The following is a 20,052-nucleotide window of genomic DNA, read 5'->3' as shown; positions in this document are numbered from 1 at the left end:
ACCTGTGTGCTTTCCATAAGGCCTTCTGTATAAAGAACCAACAGACATCATAAATCATTATGTATAGAAAGTAAACACTGAACAAGAAAACCCCAAACAAGACCTATGCCACTTTATCCAGGGACTCATTTTTAAAATTACCTGTCCTGTACTAGGCTGTTGATCCTTGAGTCTCATCCAAGCAACCTGGCCACAGCGATACAGGCACAGAATAGTAAATAATCACAGATGTTTCATCAGCAGAAGATTCAAGTTATTTCTGTTTAAACAAGTGCTTTGCACAGGAGGGCAGAAGATAGGCAGTAGTGTTTCAGCAATTTCCAAGATGTCAAAACATTCCTTAGGTTCCAGGTTAAAGGGTGAAAACCTTGGCCTTAATTAGATGCTCTTCGAACATTAGGGGCCAGCAATGGATGAATGTGACTGCAAGCAAATCCTGCTATGGACTGATAGGTATTTCACAGATGACTTCCACATGCATGCAAACATCTTAACCAAACCACAATGAATCACACATTGGGCTTTTTACACTAGTCCAGTCTCGTGGAAGAAGTTTAAATGGGAAGTGGAATATTCAGCACCATCTGAGACCAGAGCCAGGGTCTGCAGACAAAGAGAGAACACAGCGCTTTCTGTTTGCAATGCTGTTTATTTTAGAAAAGCCCCTTTGATCATCTGAATGAAAAATGTGGGCAGAAAAGTCACAAATGTTATAAAACAAAGTTTATTCTGCAATATTTTGTCATAATGAATTGCATCTCTTTGGTAAAAATAAAATTTATAAACATTTTAATTAACAGAGATTAGCATACAAAAAACTAAACTTTTGTAAATCGTCTTTAAAACGGGAGAAGGACTAAACCAGAGGAAAGAGGGTTAGAATTGGTCACCTACTGGCAAAATTATTCTAAACAAACCCAAGGACATTGCTTATGCTACATTAGAAACAAGCTAACGGGAATGGTTTAAAAACAACTCTGGTTCATTTGATCAGAATGCATTCTTACAATTCACTTTTAAATAAATAATAGTTACAATGAATTGGCAATTATAAAATGTTTTATATCACTATATGGCAGTAACATAATACTTTTAATTATGCACTTTTTAGTTTGAAGAAATGTACATTTATAAAACAGACTTGATAATGGCACTGGCAGTTAGGTGTGAAGAATGTGCTTTAAGATAAAATAGCAGGTGCAACATTTAAAATATTCTACCTTTCCTTTTCAATAAATAGTTTGACCACACCATTATTAACGTGTATGAGTATACTTTGCTTTAATTAAAGCTTGTACTTTTCAGGCTGATGAAAAGTTGCAAACCAGACAACTTCCATTTTACAGCTGGATTTAAAAACGTTTGATGTGACTTCCGCAGATAAGTGATTTAGGATTGGAATCTGAAAAGCCAATGTAGGTTTGTACAGCAATCACATCAGATTTACCCTGAACAGAGCAACCTCCCCTGAACACAGGTCTCATACACTTCTTCACTGCATTTAAAGAACTGAATGTGGCTCATTAATACTTTTCTTGCCAAAATGTATCCAAGTCAACCATTGGCATCAACATTTTACATATGTCACTAAAAAAACCCAAAGCCCAACAATCAAAATAACTTTTAATTATACTCCATTTATACTATATACACCAGGGTCTCTAACTGAGGTGGCAAACAAACCCGAACCCAACAGATATGTAAGAGAAAGGAAGGGCAGCTCTTCTCCCACTGCCAGGACAGGTGTTCCACAACTGAGCTGTCGGCCTTTGCTGCCAAACGTGCAGGCAGAGGCCTGGGACAATGCAGTGGGACAGGGCAGGGGGACAGCTCATCTGCCTTCCCCTTTGGAAGCAGAGAGGGAAGACAGCAAAGCAGGAAGAGCAGGAAGAGCACGGCCCCGCCACACCGCACTGTGTCCCAGGGAAAGGCTGCGACTGCTCCCCCCTTCCACAATTCCAGTGCTCCCAGCTGGAAGGATGGATGGCATGCAGCTTTCACTGCTAACTGCTGACAAGTACCTGGTTCTCATTGGTGATTAAATGCATTGCCAGCATCCCAATCCTTCAGATATGCTGAAGTCATTGTCACCAACTTTAGGGTTAGCAGCAGCACAGCCACACTCCCAGTCAGTATTAAGCTCTGCAAATTTTATCTGAGGCTAAAATAATTCAGAACCAAAGCAAACCATGGAGCTGACTATCAACACAGCTTCCAAAATACCTGGACCTTGATCCAGCTCTGACTGGAAGCTACACAAAGCTGCAATCACTTCAGCAGGAGCCTGGCAGCACCCCTCTTCAACAGTACCAAAGTGAAATCATGGCACTGAGCAAAACTTCAGGCTGCTCACAGTATTTCTGTGTATCTGAGAGATCTAGATGTATCTATCTCCTTTTCACATTGACACAAGCTCTGCCCTTCGCAATCTTCCATGAGAGTTCAAAAGCAACCCATGAGCAAGAAGAAGCAGTTCCACCAAGCATTCACATCTTCAGCTCCTGAAATCCTAAGAACCACTGCATTGGTACTTAATTTTCCTTTAAATGGCAAGTTTTACCCCTACTACCCATCAGTAACACATCCAATATCAGATCTAATTGGCTAATGCAGCACTTATGGTAGCCAGAACAGACACGTGGCTGCACACACGTTGCCCTGTTACAGGTGTAGGCTAACAGGTGCCCACACAGAGCAGGAATGAAGCATAGTATTTTCCTTCCCTTTCAAGAAATAAAACAAATCACTCTTAAAACTGAACTGGAAAAAGGAAAAAAAAAGCCACAAAAAACCCCAAAAACCAACTTTTTTTTTCCTCTCCTAGTGTTTGTGCTTTAAATTCCAAAACACAAAGAACCTTGAATATTTCAGGCTTGATCCAACAGCCATTGAGTCAGCAGGAGCACCACCGTTGTCTTCAAGAGGCACTGGGATGGGCCCTCAGAGCAACAGACCTTCAGCAGCATGGCTGTGTTTGCATTGGAAGTAGACAGTTTAGGATAGGATTCATGAAGAGACTGACGAATAAGAAAAAAAAAAAAAAATAGAAGGAAAAAAAGGGCAAAAAACCCACACTAGTCTAAGAAAGGCATTCAAATAGCCAGGAAAATACTCCCTTAGGGAAAGGTTAACTTTTGGCTGAATCCAGCACTGTTTTCAACAGTGGACATTGGTTTCCTAAGTGGCTCTGCTCCTAATTTTCACCCAGCTTGCCCAACACCTGGTGGAAGCAGTAGCTTCCCGTTGGTGAGAATGTTTATGGCACATCATGCTACCTTTCAGCAACAGGAAAGATGACCTTGGATAGCTGTATACAATTCTGCAACATACTTAAGGCATCCTTGTATGTACAGTACTGTTAAAACCCACTCCAACAGAACTGCTTACCCATTTCTGAACAGAAAACTTAAAAAAAAAATAAAAAATGCATCATCTACAGGAAGATGTAAGTAATGACCACTGATTTTAAAAGAAAAATAGGGATAAAGATCAACATACCACAAAAAACACTTTCTGGCTGATGGATGTCTAGGAACTATAAAGAGATTCTCTTATTGCAAAATGAATTTGAATCCTTTACATGGAAGTCAGAGCCCTTAGACAGAACAAAATTCACCTCTGCAGATGGGGCCAGCAGAGATGTAAATATGATCCACAGTGTGCATCTGAACAAACATCTCTGAAAAAAATAGTCAACTACTGTAAAGAAAAAAAATAATTAAAAAGTGATCATTAAGAAGTATGGTTTTGGGTTTTCACAAGTCATGCATATCTTCTAATTTGAGAAGATTAAATATTTTCTTTTTAGATGGTGATTCAAAAATAAATGGCTAAAGTATAGTTTGCGCCAAAAAATAAAAAAAAAAAAAGCAGTGAGTCCTCTTATGGCTTTGATCTCCCTTGTGAAGGGTAAAAGTAGAAGAGTATTGCCACAATTAAAAAAAATATATGTATATATTCAACACTGACAAACATATTATTTTTTCCTTTGCTTGTGACAGTGGGTCTTTGCAGTACTTATTAAGGAACTCAAGCACGTTTGGATGCCAGCAAGGTGGAGCAGAGACCCTGCCGCTTCCTTCAGCTCCTCGTCGATCTCCTGACACAGCTCCTCGAGTACTTTCTTGCTGGGCTGACTTTCCTTAGAGGTATCTACACAGGGTTGGGATGCATAGCCACTGTCTCCGAGAGGATCGTCTTCATAGTCCCCGTCTGTGTCCACCTCGCTGTGAAACCCCTCGCTGCCGTCGTGGCTGGTCTTGGAGATGAACTCGTACACCTCGTCCAGGGAGGACAGGGAGGACACGCTGGACCTGGAGGCGCAGCGCTGGGAGCCCATGCTGCTGGCACTGTAGTTGTGATCCTCGCTGGGATCGATGTTGGTGGCCGCGGAATCGTTCTCCTGCAGGTTTATGGAGCTGGGAGGATTGAATGCGCTGCCATAGCTCCTCTTCTTGGGTGTCTTCAGAGGCTGAGGTTTCTCACCTGTGAAAAACAAGACGTGTCAGCAGGCAAATGCCCCGGTGAGATCGCCTGCACCACGAGCACGCTGGGCCTGGCTGGCTGCAAGGGAAACCGAATTCCAGCATTTAAAGTCACAATGTGCCCGTTTACTGTCACTCCCAGAGGACAACAGTCACCACCCAATCTCGGCTAAGAGCTAGAGGAACACAGAAGTAGCCAAGAAACTCTTCTTACTATCTAGCTCAGAGAGGGCAGAACTTTGCAAAAAAAATATCATAACTAACTGGGGAAAGAAAAGAAAGTCTGCTTCTAGTAAAACGCTTGCAATGCTAGCTGAAAGAATAATTAAACCAAAATTACTTCTTGACTACTTTTACTGTTTGGAAACTAGACCATACTTGTTTCCTGAAATTTTATCAAGTATTTAGTTACTGAGTAGAGAAGGAAAACAAGAGTAAAGTGGTTTATGCTTACAGTCCAGCATCCCTTGTTGAATGGAAGTATTTAACAGCATCATTGCCGTAGCAGCATCAATATCAGATTCTGTGAAGCAGAAGCAGCAAAATGTTAGAACTCAGGTAAGCCTGACAAGATGAGGTCTCTACAATATACAAAGAATACAGACATATGTGTATATTTATATATATATATATATATTTGCCTGTACTGGCCTACAACAAAGAGCAAGGGTGGGGGGAATGTAAAAACTCAAAGTATGACCCTTGTACAGCCCGATACTGTTCCAGATCAGGCTCATACCTTAACTATGACATTCAAAGGCTGAGATCTCACGTTGCACTCACTGAAGCCAAGAATCAGTGACACAATTAGACGTTCATGTGACAATGCTGTTGCTATACTTAACAAGTGCCTTTTGTTTGTACCAGTTGGGAGAGAAAGATTAGACACATGGCACAGCAAAGCACCTCGGCAGCTCCATGCCCTGGCTTTGGGAACGTGCAGGGCTGAGAGCAGCCATGCCCATTAATGCAGCACTAATTCAGCACACCTCCCTCCTCCAGCAGAATTTTCCACACTAGTAAGTCCAACGGAAGAAACTGAGACTATGCAGGGGGAAAGGGCACTGAACTGCTCAATCTAGAAAGCAGGGAGATCTAAATAATAAATAGGCACATAGGAAAGGTTGAGGTGAATTGTGGCACTGTCAGCCACAGTGAGAAGCACTGCTGCAAAATGCCATCCTTTGCAGAGTAGATTGCTTACATTTCTGAAAGGCACCTTGAGGATAGCAGGGCAGAGAGTGACATTTCTAACCACAACAAGGTGAAAGGGAAATGAAACAAGCATGCCTTTCCCACTCATTTCAGGACATGCCCATGCCCTTTAAAGAAGAGGAAATCCAATCCATTCTTTGGCTCACTTCTGCAATGGATGATGAATACTCCTTATATAGGACAGAAATATGTATGGTGGACTAAACAGGCAGAACAGGAGCAAAGAGACAGGGAGCTCTCACAAGAGCCTGGGTGTCTGAGAGCAGAAGCTCACATCTGAGGTGTAGGTAGGTATGTACATATGTATGAGCAGTGAGTGGAGAACAGGGCTGGAAGGCACCAGCAGCAAGCAGAACAGGCTCTCCGTTCTGCTGAACTGGAACTATGGGGGGAACTGTTGAAGTAAAACATCAGCAATGTCATTTTTGATGGTATTTGTTTTCTTCCCCACATTATACACATTAACTGTATTACTGAATTTAAGAGGAGAACAGTATTGGGAGGGGGGACTGCAGAGTTATCAGCCTGGCTTCCTTGTCTTTATAATTCTCCCTAACTTCACCCCTGGTCAAGGAGAAATTTGAAGAACATGACACATTGGGAATGTTGTACCAACATGGGAAGGGGACTGAGCTGCCATTTCCAACACAGGTTATAAAACATACACATTTCACCCCCTTGTTTTCCATGCCTTTAATTTTAAATCCAGCATACTTTCGGCTCTACCCCCTTATACTCATGCGATTACTTTTTTTTCCTTCTGCTTTGGCTTTCTTTGGCAGAAACAGAGCCCCTGAATTCATAGGTTATATGCACCCAACTGACAAAAAGAAGTAGAAAAATAAAGCATGAAGAATTACTTTGCTCCAGTAGTGCAATCAGGAAGTGAAATATTCCCATTCCTTACTTGCTATCCCAGACATTTTATTTTATCGTCTGATGTTGGTATATAAGCACCACCTTGTAAAAATGACAAGCAATCAGAGGTACTAATGCAATGCAGGATTACTAGCTACAAAGAATATTTCTGTACCCTAATACTCCCAAAGAATGAGAAGAGGCACTTCTGCAGTGGCTTCTTAGCAGTGCTCTGTGTCACTGATAATGTGCTTTGGCTTCATTTGTGATTGCTCTTCTCAACAGTGCAGTATTTCCCAAATTTGCACTTCTCCAGCAGAATGGCTGAGGAAACTCCTTACTACAAGGAATTCTGCTCATCTGCACAAGAGCTGCCCTATGGCACCCCAGGAACATGAATGACTTGCCTCTAATGCCAGAGAAATGCTGGACAGGCTCCCCCACATGCAGAAACTAAGTGATACCGTATACCTGTCATTATTTTGGCACCTCTGGTGTAGCTAAATGGAAAAGGCAACCTCCAAACCTGTCACAAGACATGCCTGCAAAATCCTCAGGAGGGGAGGGATTTCTTGTGTTCTTCAACAAGCCCTGAGAATCCCAGATCCAGCAGCCCTGCAGCAGCCAGCCAGCCAAGAGATGTTTCCTTGCCACCTAGACGCCACCACAGATCCTCCATCAGGGTGGTGCATGGTGACCATCACCTGTGGGCCAGGCAGCTGCTTGGCCTCCAAAAAGCTTTGGCTTTGCTGCATAACCAAAGCTGCTGGTTTGTGGCCAAAAGCCAAAAGCAACCTTCTCATCTCTAAGCCTACTGAGCCTGCAAAATCAGGGAGCTGGGTGTCTGCTCAGGTCCCACTTGGGCGGTGCCTTTCACTATCCTGCTGAAAGAGTTGTAATAACACTCCTCTGCAACACATTTTGTTAGATTCAACCCTTTAATAATTGAGTACTCTTCACTTTTCAGCACTTAAAACACAAAATTATTATTATTTTTGTGTAGGACAAGCCTAATTAAGCTTTATTAGCGAGGTGCAAGAGCTGTGCTCAACTGGCTCCTTCAAAAGAAATGCTGCAACCCCCGGCACACCTTCTAGCTCCCTCTTGGTACCACAAATTTTATACACTAATATTTGCTACCTTTGGTTCTCAGTTCTTGGTCTCCAATAAAACTGATAAAGAGATGTGCAGCTTTCAGATTCATTTTCTACTGAACTATTCATTAAGTAGGTCATACTTGGGAGTGATGCATGTGCTGAATATTTTGCTGTCAGAACAAGATGGCCCCGATTACACCTTGAAATTCACCTCACGGATTTAAAATTAGTACGAGTAGCTAATATAACACACGTGCATTGTACTACATCTGGGTTTTTTTGTCATCTAGCAGACCCTTCAGAGCAGGGACAGAGACAACATCTGCAGCTGGGCTGCACTCCATATTTGTGACCAAAACTAGGGGAGGAGAGTGAAAGGAAATTCCAAGTTTACCTTTGAGAGATCGGCTGTGATTCTGCTGAAGGACTGAAGTCAGGTAGTGAGGGGATGACGACCTACTGAAAAAGAAATTTAACAGCTCAAAGCCAAGCCCTGATCAGGCAAATTATTTGTACAAAGCATAGCAGACAATATTATGCTCATAGAAGGCTAAAAACAAAACCAACCCTATTCATCCCAGGAAGGCAAGCAATTTCTGCTGCCCTCAGTAGATGGCTCAGCACTGGTTTATAGTTTGTGTAGCACTATTTAAGCCATCACCAGCATTTGGAAAACACCTCCAAATACACACACTAAGCAAAAATCTTGTTGGCAAGAGTCACAGACTTCTACAGATTTTCTATACCTGCCTAAAGGCTGGATTTTAAACAATGACATGTATGAGAAGTGACAATGGTCAAATAAGAGATTTTTAGGCTTCAGGCATCAGCTTGAGCCTGTGTAAAATTAAGTCACACAACTTTCTCACTCTGGCCTGAGAAATCATAAAGAGGATTCCAAACAGTCCTTAGAGAAGGAAAACAACCTTTGCAGTTGTTGTTTGTTGCCTTGTTGTTTACTTGCAAGAAACAGTCAAGGGGTGTTCCCAAGTGTCCAGTGATGGTGATGTGTTGGTTTCATGACCAATGAGAGTTTTACCTTTCCGGACCTTCTTATAGAACTGTCTATAAAAGAAAATCTGGAAAAATAAAACCTGCTCTCTTGTGCAACCCAGCTAGAGAGTCTATGTTGTTACTTTCGCCATTTCTAATACAGTGTGACAGATATTTATTTTTTACTACATAAAACCTACACATGAACAAAACATTAGCTCATGCAGGGATGCTCAGAGGACAGGTAAGGACCAGTTGTGATTATTTGCTATTCCAAACAGTGGTGGGCAATTACCAAAACCAAAAAGTAATAGTCAAAGAGCTGTGGAAGAGAAAAACTAAAGAAAAACAAAACAAAACAAATCAAGAATGCTGATTTTAAAGTTGACGCTATTCAGGGTGGTTTTTCATAATCAGACCAGCTTTGCATCAGACAAAGTACCCTTAAATCCCTCACAGAATAAAGGGCAAGTTAAAGCTTTTACATGTTTGGCTTTTTCCTGCTACACACCCAGCCCTAATTACTCAAGTTTATTGTAAATGTATTAGTGAGCAGTTAGAAGTAACTACAACAAAAATAGTACACACTATTAAAATTGCATGAAATGTAGCAATGTGCATCTTCTATAGTGCTGCTGGAACAATCTGAAGGGTGATGACAGAATTTTCAAGCCCAACCTGCACGAGAAACCTCAGCTGAATGGGAAAAATGTGCAAAACTAGGCTTCACTGTCTGGTATCTTTTCTTGTAGCAGCCACGGAGTACAAAGAGAAGAGATCCAAAAATGGGTGGGGAAAAAAAAAATTAAAAATAAAGGAAAGCAATGGTCTAACCCAAATTGGCTGTCTTTGCAGTCCTCAGATCCATTGTACAAAGAGATACTTAACATGATCCTTTTGTCTAAGCTCAGATCCTTCAAAAATCATGTCCACATAGAGCTTCCCCAAAGTAAATTAATGCCTGGTATTGACTAAGACAAGCCATGCATAAGGTATGAGCAAGTTGAGGACTGTGGCTGTCCCCAGGGCTGTAATTCATGCAGCACTGGAACCTGAATGCAGCCAGGGGCTTCACAACAACTTGTTGAACAAGCTGTGCAGAAATAAAATGCATCAAGGATGCCAATCATCTATGATAATACAAATGTCAGTGTCACTAGACAAAGATTACAGTTTTGGAAAGCTTCTGCTCAAAGCAACAGCTTAAATTTTATTTTAAAATCACACTGAATGATAGGCATACTCCCCACAAACACATGGTAAAATAATCATGAACATCAGTCTTCCCACAGGGAAACTCGGAGACTGTCACAGCTGAATTTTAGGATCACTCTGAAGATAAATTTGGACAGGATTTCAGACTCTCTCCAGCTGAACCTCTGGGCTTCCTCTCTCTCTACAACAAGGCAGATCCTTGGGGGCCCTTCCCCTAAATTGGGCCAGAATTTAAATCAAATCTAAGCATGGAAGGGGAAAAAAATAAATCTGTTTTTCTGTGTGCGATGGAAAGTCACATAAATGTTTTTTTTAATTGAAAGAAAATAAACCAGCTTTAATTAGAGAGCAGTTTGGTATCTTAATATGTTGTTTCTTATTTTCTTGTACTCATAAATACAAGCACTGCAAAACCCTTCCCGTGTTGAAGTCAGTGGGAATTTTGCCATGTGGCTTCAATAGATCCAGGATTTCCTTGTAATTGTTGGCAAGTGTGACTAGTCCTTCAGTAAAGGGAAAAAAAAAGTTACCAAAAACAACAGCTTCAAATTGAAATCCTGATCTTCCAAGTACTTAAGCATGCAGATGAAATGTCTCCCTCCTCACACCTAATGTTGGTATGTTGCATTTATCCATGCTAAGTAAACCACACTTAACACAGCTTTAGCTGCACTGATCTTGGAGACCCTGGAGATTTTAAAAGCTTAACTGGTCAAGGCTCTGAACACCCTGCCCTAGGCTGAGTCTGTTGATCCTCTGCACCTCTGGCAGGTCAGACAATGTCCAGAGACCTCTTCCCATCTGTATTATTCTCTACATTTTAAAGTCTGGCTGTACTAACACAGACAGAGCATTAAAGCTTTCAAGGACCAAACCTTCACTTGAGTTGTACCCAAAACCAGAAGTCCATACCCTTACAAAGAGACATTAAAGCATTATCCTCTAGAGCCCAATTACAGTCATTTCAATAATCTTTATTCCCATAAACCCCAACCAATACCACCACTCATAGTTTCCAATTTGACGGTTTCTTAATACTTAAATGTTTCAGGGTTATTTTAGTAATGCTTCCAATTCCAACAGAGAGCTGGAAAACAGAATACTTCTGCCTGGCTTGTTCCAGCCCAGGATGGCCCTGGGTTGGAGAGAGACCAGAAACAACTGGTTTTATCTTGTGGGTAACAAACCCCACTGGACAAGCCCATGCCACAAAAAAATCTTGAACCCCTAAGGCTTGCACAGGGGGGCCAGCTCCCAGGGTCAGTGTCCTGCTGGACCCTGAGAAACATCTGCTCAGTGCTCTCAGTCTTACACCCTGTTCCAGGAATCCCAGCTCCTCCTGTTTGTTAAGGAAACTCCTTGCAGTAAGGTTAAGGCATAGGACAATGTACAGACACCTTAATTACCTCTTATCTCACCCAAATTCTTTCCTGAACAAGACAAACCAGCTACATGCCTTCCTCAGAACTGAGCTCACCCAACGTGCTGCTCTGTATTCTGTCCTCCTGCCTCCAGAGATGGGCTGACCCAGCTGCTGCTCCTCTTCCTCTACTCAGGAGACATGAGTTTGACTTTAGATTCTCCAAAATCTATTGCCTAATCTTAAACTGTGTTGGTAAGGAAGTCCTGGTTTCAGAATCTTGCATGCCCCACCTTAGACTACATATGGAAAAGGCTATCTTTTCCATCCCTGCTGCAAAATGCTTTTAAACAGCCTTAGAGAAAAACAACCCTCTCAGAATAGCACCTCAGCACTTCAGACTGTGGAAAAGTTAATTGTTCAACAAAACGCACAGAATAGATACATTTTATATACAGACAAGTGACTTACAGGAGAAGACATTCACCTCCTCCACAGAGCAGCACCAGGCACCACCCTACAACAGCCCTGATGGACGGCGCTTGAAAGAGGATTTTGCTCCAGTTCCCAGGCCTCTTGCAGAAATTGGGCTCTCCAGAAAGCAGCCAGGACACCCCTGACCTTCTTTTAAACTCTCCCACAGTTAATAAGAGACTTGAACACACCCCAGATGTGCTGTCTGGGAAGCCTGAGCTCATTGCATCTCCCCATCTCACCCAGCTGGTCTCACCTAAGGTCCACTCAAACTCTGCTCTTGGGGGGCAGCAGATAAGAGCACTTCAACACCCCCTGCTACCTGGAGCAACATAACCATGTCCTTTCACCTACCTGGGTGGCGACGCTGGTGGAGTATAAAATGCAAGTGCTGAGGAAAAAGGCTGTTTTTTCAGTGCTTGGACAAGATTAGGTTTATATTTTGGGTCAACGCACCACAGCGACCCTTTTCCATTCACCTGCAACAAAGAAACACAGCAAATTAGAAAATCCAGGACCAGGCTGGTACAGTCCTTTCTAATTTAACACCCCCAAGCTGCAGCACAGTGCCATGACTGCATATAGGCATGCACCACTGCACAGCTGATGCACAACATCCACAGGCAGTTCCTGTGACATGGATGGTCCCAAAATTGAGGAAATGGTCCCAAGACGCTCATGATACACTATGGAAACACCCATCTTGCAGGTCAGGATAGCATCTCCAAAACCCCTTCTCTAAAGCCCCATTCCCATATGTCCCCTAATGCTGTAAACCCTATTTTAACACTCAATAAACACAGCTGTGAGTTTAAGGATCTGTCCAGGCACCAGCAGACTGATTAGCAATCTTTTCTTTAACAGGTGTCTAGGTAAGAAACCAAAGCACCTTCCCCCTGGTTTAGATATAAACACACTCTCACTAAACCTTACATCACCCTGGAAAAGGATCTTGCTCAATGGCCAGCTACAAAAAATGGATTATTCCCACTTTTTCAAAACCTGAAAACCTAATGAATGTATTTTTGATACACCTAACAATGTTAGCACCCCTGTGCTAGTCATTCTTGTTATTAAATCTGGTATATTGAAACTTAAGGATAAAGCACCTCTTGCTTGTCTCAAAGCTTTCTTCATAAATTTACTAAATAATGAACCTATATTTTTTTTCTTTGAGCCTGACAGCTCTTGCAATTTGAAGAAGAAAATTAAATAGGAAATTTAAAACAATTCTATAATCACTGACCTGACAGATCAACTAAAAGCTCTGCAAGTAGCAGCAACAGATTTTTCTGGGAAAACATATGCTACAGAAATGGAACTGTACAAGGCTGAAGGCTGGGGCAGCTGTACACCTGAACAGTAAGATCCTTCTAAAGGATTTTTGGGGGCTAAATATCAAAGCAGAAACCCAAGCTTCATGGAGAAGGTCCTGTGAGCCCACAGTGGCCAGCTGACCTCCTCCTGCCAGAATCACAGGGGGCAAAAATACCAATTTATGGATGGATGCTCCATGACTTACTCTAGAGTAAAAAGGACTTACAAAGCATGTAAGTCTGTGGTTCTATTTAAGTCACAGGGGTTCTCTGAGAAGAGGAAATACCTTGCTATCAACAGAGGAAAATCAAGCCAGGGAGAGCCCCAGCTGAGAAAGAGATGGCAGCTGCAATTGCAGCTAGCTAAAGCCTCTGCCTTAACAAAGATCTCTGAGCCACTGCATCTCTCAAAGTAATTTTTTTTAACTTGAATCTTCCTTATACTTCCCTTTTCATGCTAAAACCAAGCCCAGCCTGTAAGATACTTATCAAGAAGCTTACTTTTAATTAATAAACAGCCATTGTGGTTGGCAGCATGAATTAGCTATCCAGATACTAACAGGGAGCACTCTCCCAACTGGCTCTGTCATCTCAGTAACACACACTGATCCTTTTCCTGCACCTACCTCTCCCAGACCCCTTTCCCCAGTACCCCAACCATGCCCAACTGGCTTTTTTTTCCCCCTCCCTTTCACAGTTTGGAGGCTGTTGCCCCCAAGGAGCAGCAGGAAGTCCCCTGATCAGCAAACCACTCCTCTACACTGCTTATCTGCTACTTTAGGTGAGCACTTTTGCTTCATGCCTCATTCGGTTCAGCTGCTGGAGGTTAGTCTCCCTCTTTGATCTTCCCAGCAAGGTACTCCTCCAGTTTGCTGCCCTGACAACATAACACAAGGATTTTGGGTGGGTATTGCAACAGCAAGCTGAACCCGGGCACACCCTGAAGCCATCCAGATACTGACAGATCCAAAGCAACAGGCAGTAAACAGGGTGACTTCTTCTCTGGGTCATGTGTAATGTGAAACCACACTTCCACCCACCTTTGGAGATACTAAAAGTAGACATTGAGCTGAAGAGATGATGGGGCTGCTCCTGTGCTTTGCCTGCACCCTCAGCTTAGCAAAGACAGGCAGTAGAAATCCAGCCCAGGTCTGAAATCAGATGTCACATGGTAGGGGAAAGCCTGCCACAGCTGGAGCTGGAAATGCCACAGAACCAATATCCAGCTCTAAAACAAGCCAGAACAGACTGTGCCATTTCTCCTGGCAAGGACTAATTCAGGACACTGTAAAATGCTAAACTGCCTTTGGAGGTTAGTATTTCACTGCAACAGTGAGGCGAGTGTTGGAGTGAAATGTAGATGTAACTTCTACTTCAGATTAGAGAAAAATCCCTCCAGAGTCAGTGAAAAGAGACCACCAGGCTCTTCTTACTCTGCAACTCAAAACAGGGGCAATCATATAGTTCTGAGATTAGTTTTTGGTCTTTCACCTTTTCTGCATCCTTCCAATGTTTCTAATTTGACTTGAAGGATTTTATCTAGACAAAAAAAAAAAAAAAAAAAAAAGGAAAAGAATGACTGTGTTTTGAAGCATTGGAGCTATTTTGTAAAGACAGTAAGTTTCCAGCCCCCAGCATTTCAGGGCTGGATTACAGAAATGTGTGTGGGAAATGAAATGCCTCCCATGATCCAGCCTTATCCTTTACCACCACCCCACCACAGTCCCCCACCAGTCCAGTAAGCAAAGCCCAAGGAGCAGCCAAAGCAGAGCAGCTCTGGTGGCTCAGGGTCACTGCAGGGACACGTCCCTGTGTTGCAGAGAGCTGTCCATCAGCTTCACACCTGGGCAGCAGTCCTGGCTCCATCAGCTGTGGACAGTGGGCACCAGCTGCATCCACCTGAGCAAGCTGAACCACTGGAAAATACTGTCTGTGTGGAAGGAGGTACAAAATGCAATCACCCAAAGGTTTACCACATAAAAAGCATTTCTTTCCTATCTCCAGGGGCATGGACAGGACCTGCCTGGTCTTTGCCCAAGTACTTGAAAAGCTACACAGATTTTGTGTGCTTGAAATACTTGAAAAGATACACAAGATCTCTTGACAAATAAAAAAACCCCAACAACCACAAACAAACAAACCCCTAAATCACATATTTACCAAGAAAAGGATTGTTGAAGATATTCAAGCCCTGTAACCCCCAGCCTCTAAAGGAAACAGTGGCAGGGGCCAGCCAAATTGATGTTTAATGTGGATCATGATCCTGCCTCCTCACACATCTTCTCCTCAGTATCAACTAATGAATTGATATGTCATTATTTAATTAATTAATGAATGCCATAATCATAAAAACAAGTCTAAACAAAGAGCAGGGAGACTCTTCATGGCTTTAAGCCCTGAACCCCTTTTCACTTCATGTCCTCCTGTGATGGGGAGCAGATGCTGCTCCCTCAAAAAAAAATGTCACAGTGTAGATGCCTCTCTCCCCAACCCCAAGGCAGCATGACAGTGTTTAAGATGCAAAGAGCATTGGCTGTATCTTCTGAGGATCACTGACTCACAATCACACCTCCACATCTTCAGGGGAACCAGGGCCACAGCACGAACACTGGAAGGCAAGCAGGTGTCCCTGGGACTGCTCCAGCATCATCCCCTCCCTTTCTGCTCATCACCACCACTACCAGAAACCCACTGGAAATCTCATCTGCCTGGCTGACTGCAGACATGTTCTTGACTGCAGCTCAAAAAGAAAGGGTATTTCAGCTCATGGGTCTGTCACCTGGGGTAAACCTTGACACACCACTTAGACACAGCAGCAGTGTGCTTTTGTGCACACAGAGCAGACAATGGTATTTTAGCAAAGCTGTGATGATGTCCATATATCCTGATCCCATGGCACAAGAAGTTCCTCCTCTTGACTGCAATGCTGGCTCATGAGACATCTCAAGGCACTTGCTTTGCTTTCAGCACCACTCATTTTGAAAAAAACAACACAACATATAATTTTTTTCCAGTGGTCCAAGCAAGGACAGTCTTCCCCAAATCTGTTGGCTGCTTAGACCCTTGAACGCCTGCAGGTATTTAGCTGGCTGATACAAATATACACACAGAACAATCAGCCATAGCTATGACCATCCCACGCTACATCTGCAACATGATGGGACACAGTCTGGTGGAAAGAGCTCTGCAGAATAAGGAAATTGGTGCTGAGGGGTCACCTGTTTGTGCCTTGGATGTTCTGCTCAGATCTGCTCCAGGAGGGTCTTGTGGACAATGCCCAGAGCCATCAGGGCACAGTACGCATGCTCCTACAGCAATTCTTCCAGGTCAGCACCAGCCAAAATGAGTCCAGTGCAAATGTCCTCAAACTGCACTGCAGTGCCAGCTCAGGGGGGTAAGTGGGGAAAAATCAGCTTTCCTTCAAGGTGCACTTCCAACCAGAAACAAAATATCAGCATTATGGCAAAGATGAGGATGGATTCTTCCTTCTTTTGCTGCCTGACCTCAAAGAGATGATTTCACAGCTGACGGCCAGCAGCAATAGCCAGGGAGGAGTCCGAGAGCAGAGCCTGCCCTGGGATGCAGAGGCACAGACCATCCATCCCCTACTAAGAGACGTTTAGACTCTTACAACAAAAGAGCTCAGATTCATTTCAAAGGCTTTAAAACCCTTCATACCTTGATGTTACCAAATAAACCAAATAACTGAGTGTTAGGACGGGCCCTTACAAGCTCTTACAAAACAGTTGTATCCTCTGATAGAGCATGCCATGGACCTTTCTGCTTCCACAAGCACTTGGCATAGAAGAAAGCTGATTGTGTGCTCCCTTTCAAGTACAAAATGCCATTAACAAAGAAAAAGAAAGGAAAAAAATACAAAATTATCCTGCCCTTTCAGGGAAGCACCTAGAGGTATGGCTAGCACATGGTTACATGCAACAGGATCAGCAAAATGAGCTTGCGAGCAACTGCTGCTTACTCCAAGAAGTGATACCTGAGGAGCTCATCCAAAGGGGTCTGCAGCATTTCCATCACCTGCCAGATCAACTCCCATGGGGTCCAGGCATGCTGCTGTTTGCCACAGACTTATTTTGCAGGAAGAATTTGGAGCAGTACCCTCATCTGGTCCTTTTGTAAGTGGAGCAGAGGGTAAAGATTGAACTGCTGAAAGGAGGAATCTTCTGCAAAATTCCAGGCGGGGAGTTTTTGGGGCGGGTTTTTTTTTTTTTTTTGTAAGCGCAGTTTCTGTTCTTTAGAATTACAGAGCTGTGCAGTTTCTGGAGCCCTGACAGAGCACATCAGCATCACTTTGCTGGTAGCAAAGTGGGAGATATTCTACATTTTGCTCTTCCTACTAGAGATGTTACATCGAGCAGCAATACTCAATAGAGATGCCAGGGTAAGCCGGGGACCAGGCAGAGTCAAGCTCTTGCCACCCAAATGCCAAGACAACAGGTTTGACTGGTAACTCCAAATCCATGAGGCTGGAAAACATCAGAGCATTTAAGGACAGATCCACAGACAGAAGGAACTCACATCAATTTAGGTTTCCCTTTCCTGCCTTAATTTTTTTGAAAATCACGTCACCCTCCTTGGACAGAGCCACGCAGGCCTTTAACAGCATTTCTGTCACCTAGAGCAGTGTGTAGGTGCCTGCTCAAATCCAGTCCTCCATACAGGGACAGCTTGAGCATCTCACCCCATTAAAGCACCTTGAGCCACGTTAAGAGCCCATCCTAACACTCAGAATTCAGCAACAGGGTAGTTAATGGACTTGTCACATTGCAATAAAAAGTCTCTCTTTTTTTTCAGGGCAAAGCTGCTGCTTGTTAAAACAATACCCTAATGCAAAAGCAGGATTAATGAGAAGTAGTGGTGTTCAGTCCTATCAGTACAAGGCAGCTCTCCCCAGTGCCCATTCAGCTCCAGGACCCCTCTCTACAGTGAGAGGCTGTCAAGCACTCTAAGCATTGCAGGCATTTATGATAACAAGCCTGCTACCACTGAGTCTCACCTCCAAGCACAAGACTTGTTTGTTGACTTTAAGTATGTGGTTTGTTATTTTATCTAAGTTAGGGACAGCTTTTTGAGGAACAAGATGGGAAATGAGAGAGGGAGGAAGAAAGTCACTAGAAAAATCATGTAAATTAGAAGAACTTGTATAGAAAAGAGTATTCTTGACTTTAAGACGTGTGTCTGCACCACACAGAGACACACATCTTATGACATGTTAAAGCATTACAGTCCATTAAATGAAGGAATTAATATGGTTATTGGATAGCTGTTGGATAGCTGTGCTAAGTGTAATAGGAGATCACAAGTGGAAGAGTCAATTTAATATTTGAGAAAGCTGTTGGACTGAGGAACACTCAACCACACACATCCAGCATCCCCACAAGCAAGGGCACCTTGCAGGAGACCACAGCTGCACCCAGAGGGGCAACATCTCTGCTAGCCAAGCAGGGAAGCTGGTTGGCATCCCATGATCTCCTCTGCTTGCCAGTGCAATTGTAGCCATGGCCATGCTGGAAAAGCCGGGAAGGAGGAACATACTCCCAGAATTTCAGCACTGGAAATTAAAGAAACCACTAGTTTAAGAGGCTTCATCAAGAACAAATCCTAGGAGAGTTATCTGAAATTTCAGGCTGGTTAGGATAACAAAATTGGAAGTAAATGGAAACAAGAGTCCTTTGCAATCACATGTGTGCCAGATTTAAAAAAGATGCACCAGAGCTGGGTGTACCCAGGTCAGCAGTAAATAACAAAACCTGGTGACTTTTGTCATCCTGTGATTTCACAGAAGCAGCACTTCCAAACCACCTCCATCTGCAAATTAAGAAGACATGGTGGGGGGAAAACAACCCAAACAAAACGTGCTTAAGAACAACAGAACCTTCTCCATTTCTCCCTGAACTTCAAACTTGCTCCACCTCCCCCTGCCAGGTCTCACCTTGCCATGGCTTTTCTCCACCTTTCGGAAACATTTGTTCAAGGAGAGGTTGTGCCGGACCGAGTTCTTCCAGCCAGTGGGGGCCGTGGCGAAGTAGGGGAAGCGGTCCAGGATCCAGCTGTAGATTTCTTTGACTGGCAAGCTCTTGTTGGGGGACTGCTCAATCGCCATGTAAATGAGAAGGCTGAAAGAGTAAGGGGGTTTGGAAGTGGAGGATTTTTTCTCAGGGTTCTGGTAGCAGGATGGTGAGAAGGATGGCACGCTGTCACCCTCGATGTCATACAAGGGGCTAACAATTGGAAGGCCCTCGCTGCCGAGGCTGAAGTTTGTTAGCAGGTTAGTACTTTCGTGCAGCCAGTTCAAATTTGTGAGCTCATCATCTGCTGAATCTCTGTCCACCACGGTGGCCTTTGGCTTGCCGGCGTCGCCCGCGTCGGGCAGGCTGCCCATCCCATGGCACTGCCGTAGTCCTGAGGCTTTTTCTGCTCCGGGCGTTTCAGCTTTCTTATCCGGAGTCATTCCAGTGACTGGACCCATTTAGCTTGATTGGTCTGCAACAAAGGAGAGGGTCAGAAATCACTGCAAACTACCACAACCACATTCAGCAGGAGCCCACCAAACCCAAGTGCAGGGCTGCACCAGCCCCATGCTGTGCACAAACACTGAAGCCACTGGTGAGAGCAGGGGTCCAGCAGCAGCCTCCCAGTAAACTCATGAGCATGTGTTAACTCCCCCTGGTTTATAAGCAGAGCTTATGGGAAGCACTTGGAAGCTGCTGTATCTATCTAGAAACACCAATTCAGACACAGAAATAACAGTTATTTTCATGTCAACACCTGAAACCTAGAAAAAACCTTAACAGGTAGGATCAATTCAGCTCTCACATTAACTCTTTTTAAGTTACTCATTATATTGTAAACTGACCCTGTTTAGAAGTATTTGCCTTTGGTGTCCAAAGACTGAAAAAGGAATTGCAAAACTTAAATCACATAAAGTCTATTTGCAGTCTCAGTGCAAACGAAATCTTTATAACCCCCTACAAGTCACAATCATTCCCAAGTGCTGCTGCCTGTTTCTGCTAGGGGAAGAT

At 43.5% G+C, this 20,052-nt stretch overlaps 1 protein-coding gene across 4 annotated transcripts in view; it reads right to left on the bottom strand.

Moving 5' to 3' along the window:
- Nucleotides 1-709: 709 nt before the first annotated feature.
- Nucleotides 710-20,052, bottom strand: part of FOXN2 (forkhead box N2) — a 30,222-nt gene continuing 10,879 nt past the window's right edge. For 3 of the 4 annotated variants that reach the window (XM_058835580.1, XM_058835581.1, XM_058835582.1), the window contains exons 2-6: nucleotides 18,963-19,513; nucleotides 12,051-12,175; nucleotides 8,049-8,113; nucleotides 4,939-5,007; nucleotides 710-4,485 (exon numbers count right to left, since the gene is read on the bottom strand). In XM_058835580.1, the coding sequence (XP_058691563.1) occupies nucleotides 3,977-4,485; nucleotides 4,939-5,007; nucleotides 8,049-8,113; nucleotides 12,051-12,175; nucleotides 18,963-19,499 (1,305 nt within the window). In that variant the 5' untranslated portion in view covers nucleotides 19,500-19,513 and the 3' untranslated portion in view covers nucleotides 710-3,976. The remainder of the gene's footprint in view (nucleotides 4,486-4,938; nucleotides 5,008-8,048; nucleotides 8,114-12,050; nucleotides 12,176-18,962; nucleotides 19,514-20,052) is intronic. The other variant, XM_058835583.1, reaches the window with a different exon arrangement.

The sequence above is a fragment of the Poecile atricapillus genome, chromosome 3 (genome assembly GCF_030490865.1).
Source record: "Poecile atricapillus isolate bPoeAtr1 chromosome 3, bPoeAtr1.hap1, whole genome shotgun sequence".
NCBI lineage: Eukaryota > Metazoa > Chordata > Aves > Passeriformes > Paridae > Poecile > Poecile atricapillus.
This window is presented reverse-complemented; position numbering and strand designations above follow the sequence as displayed.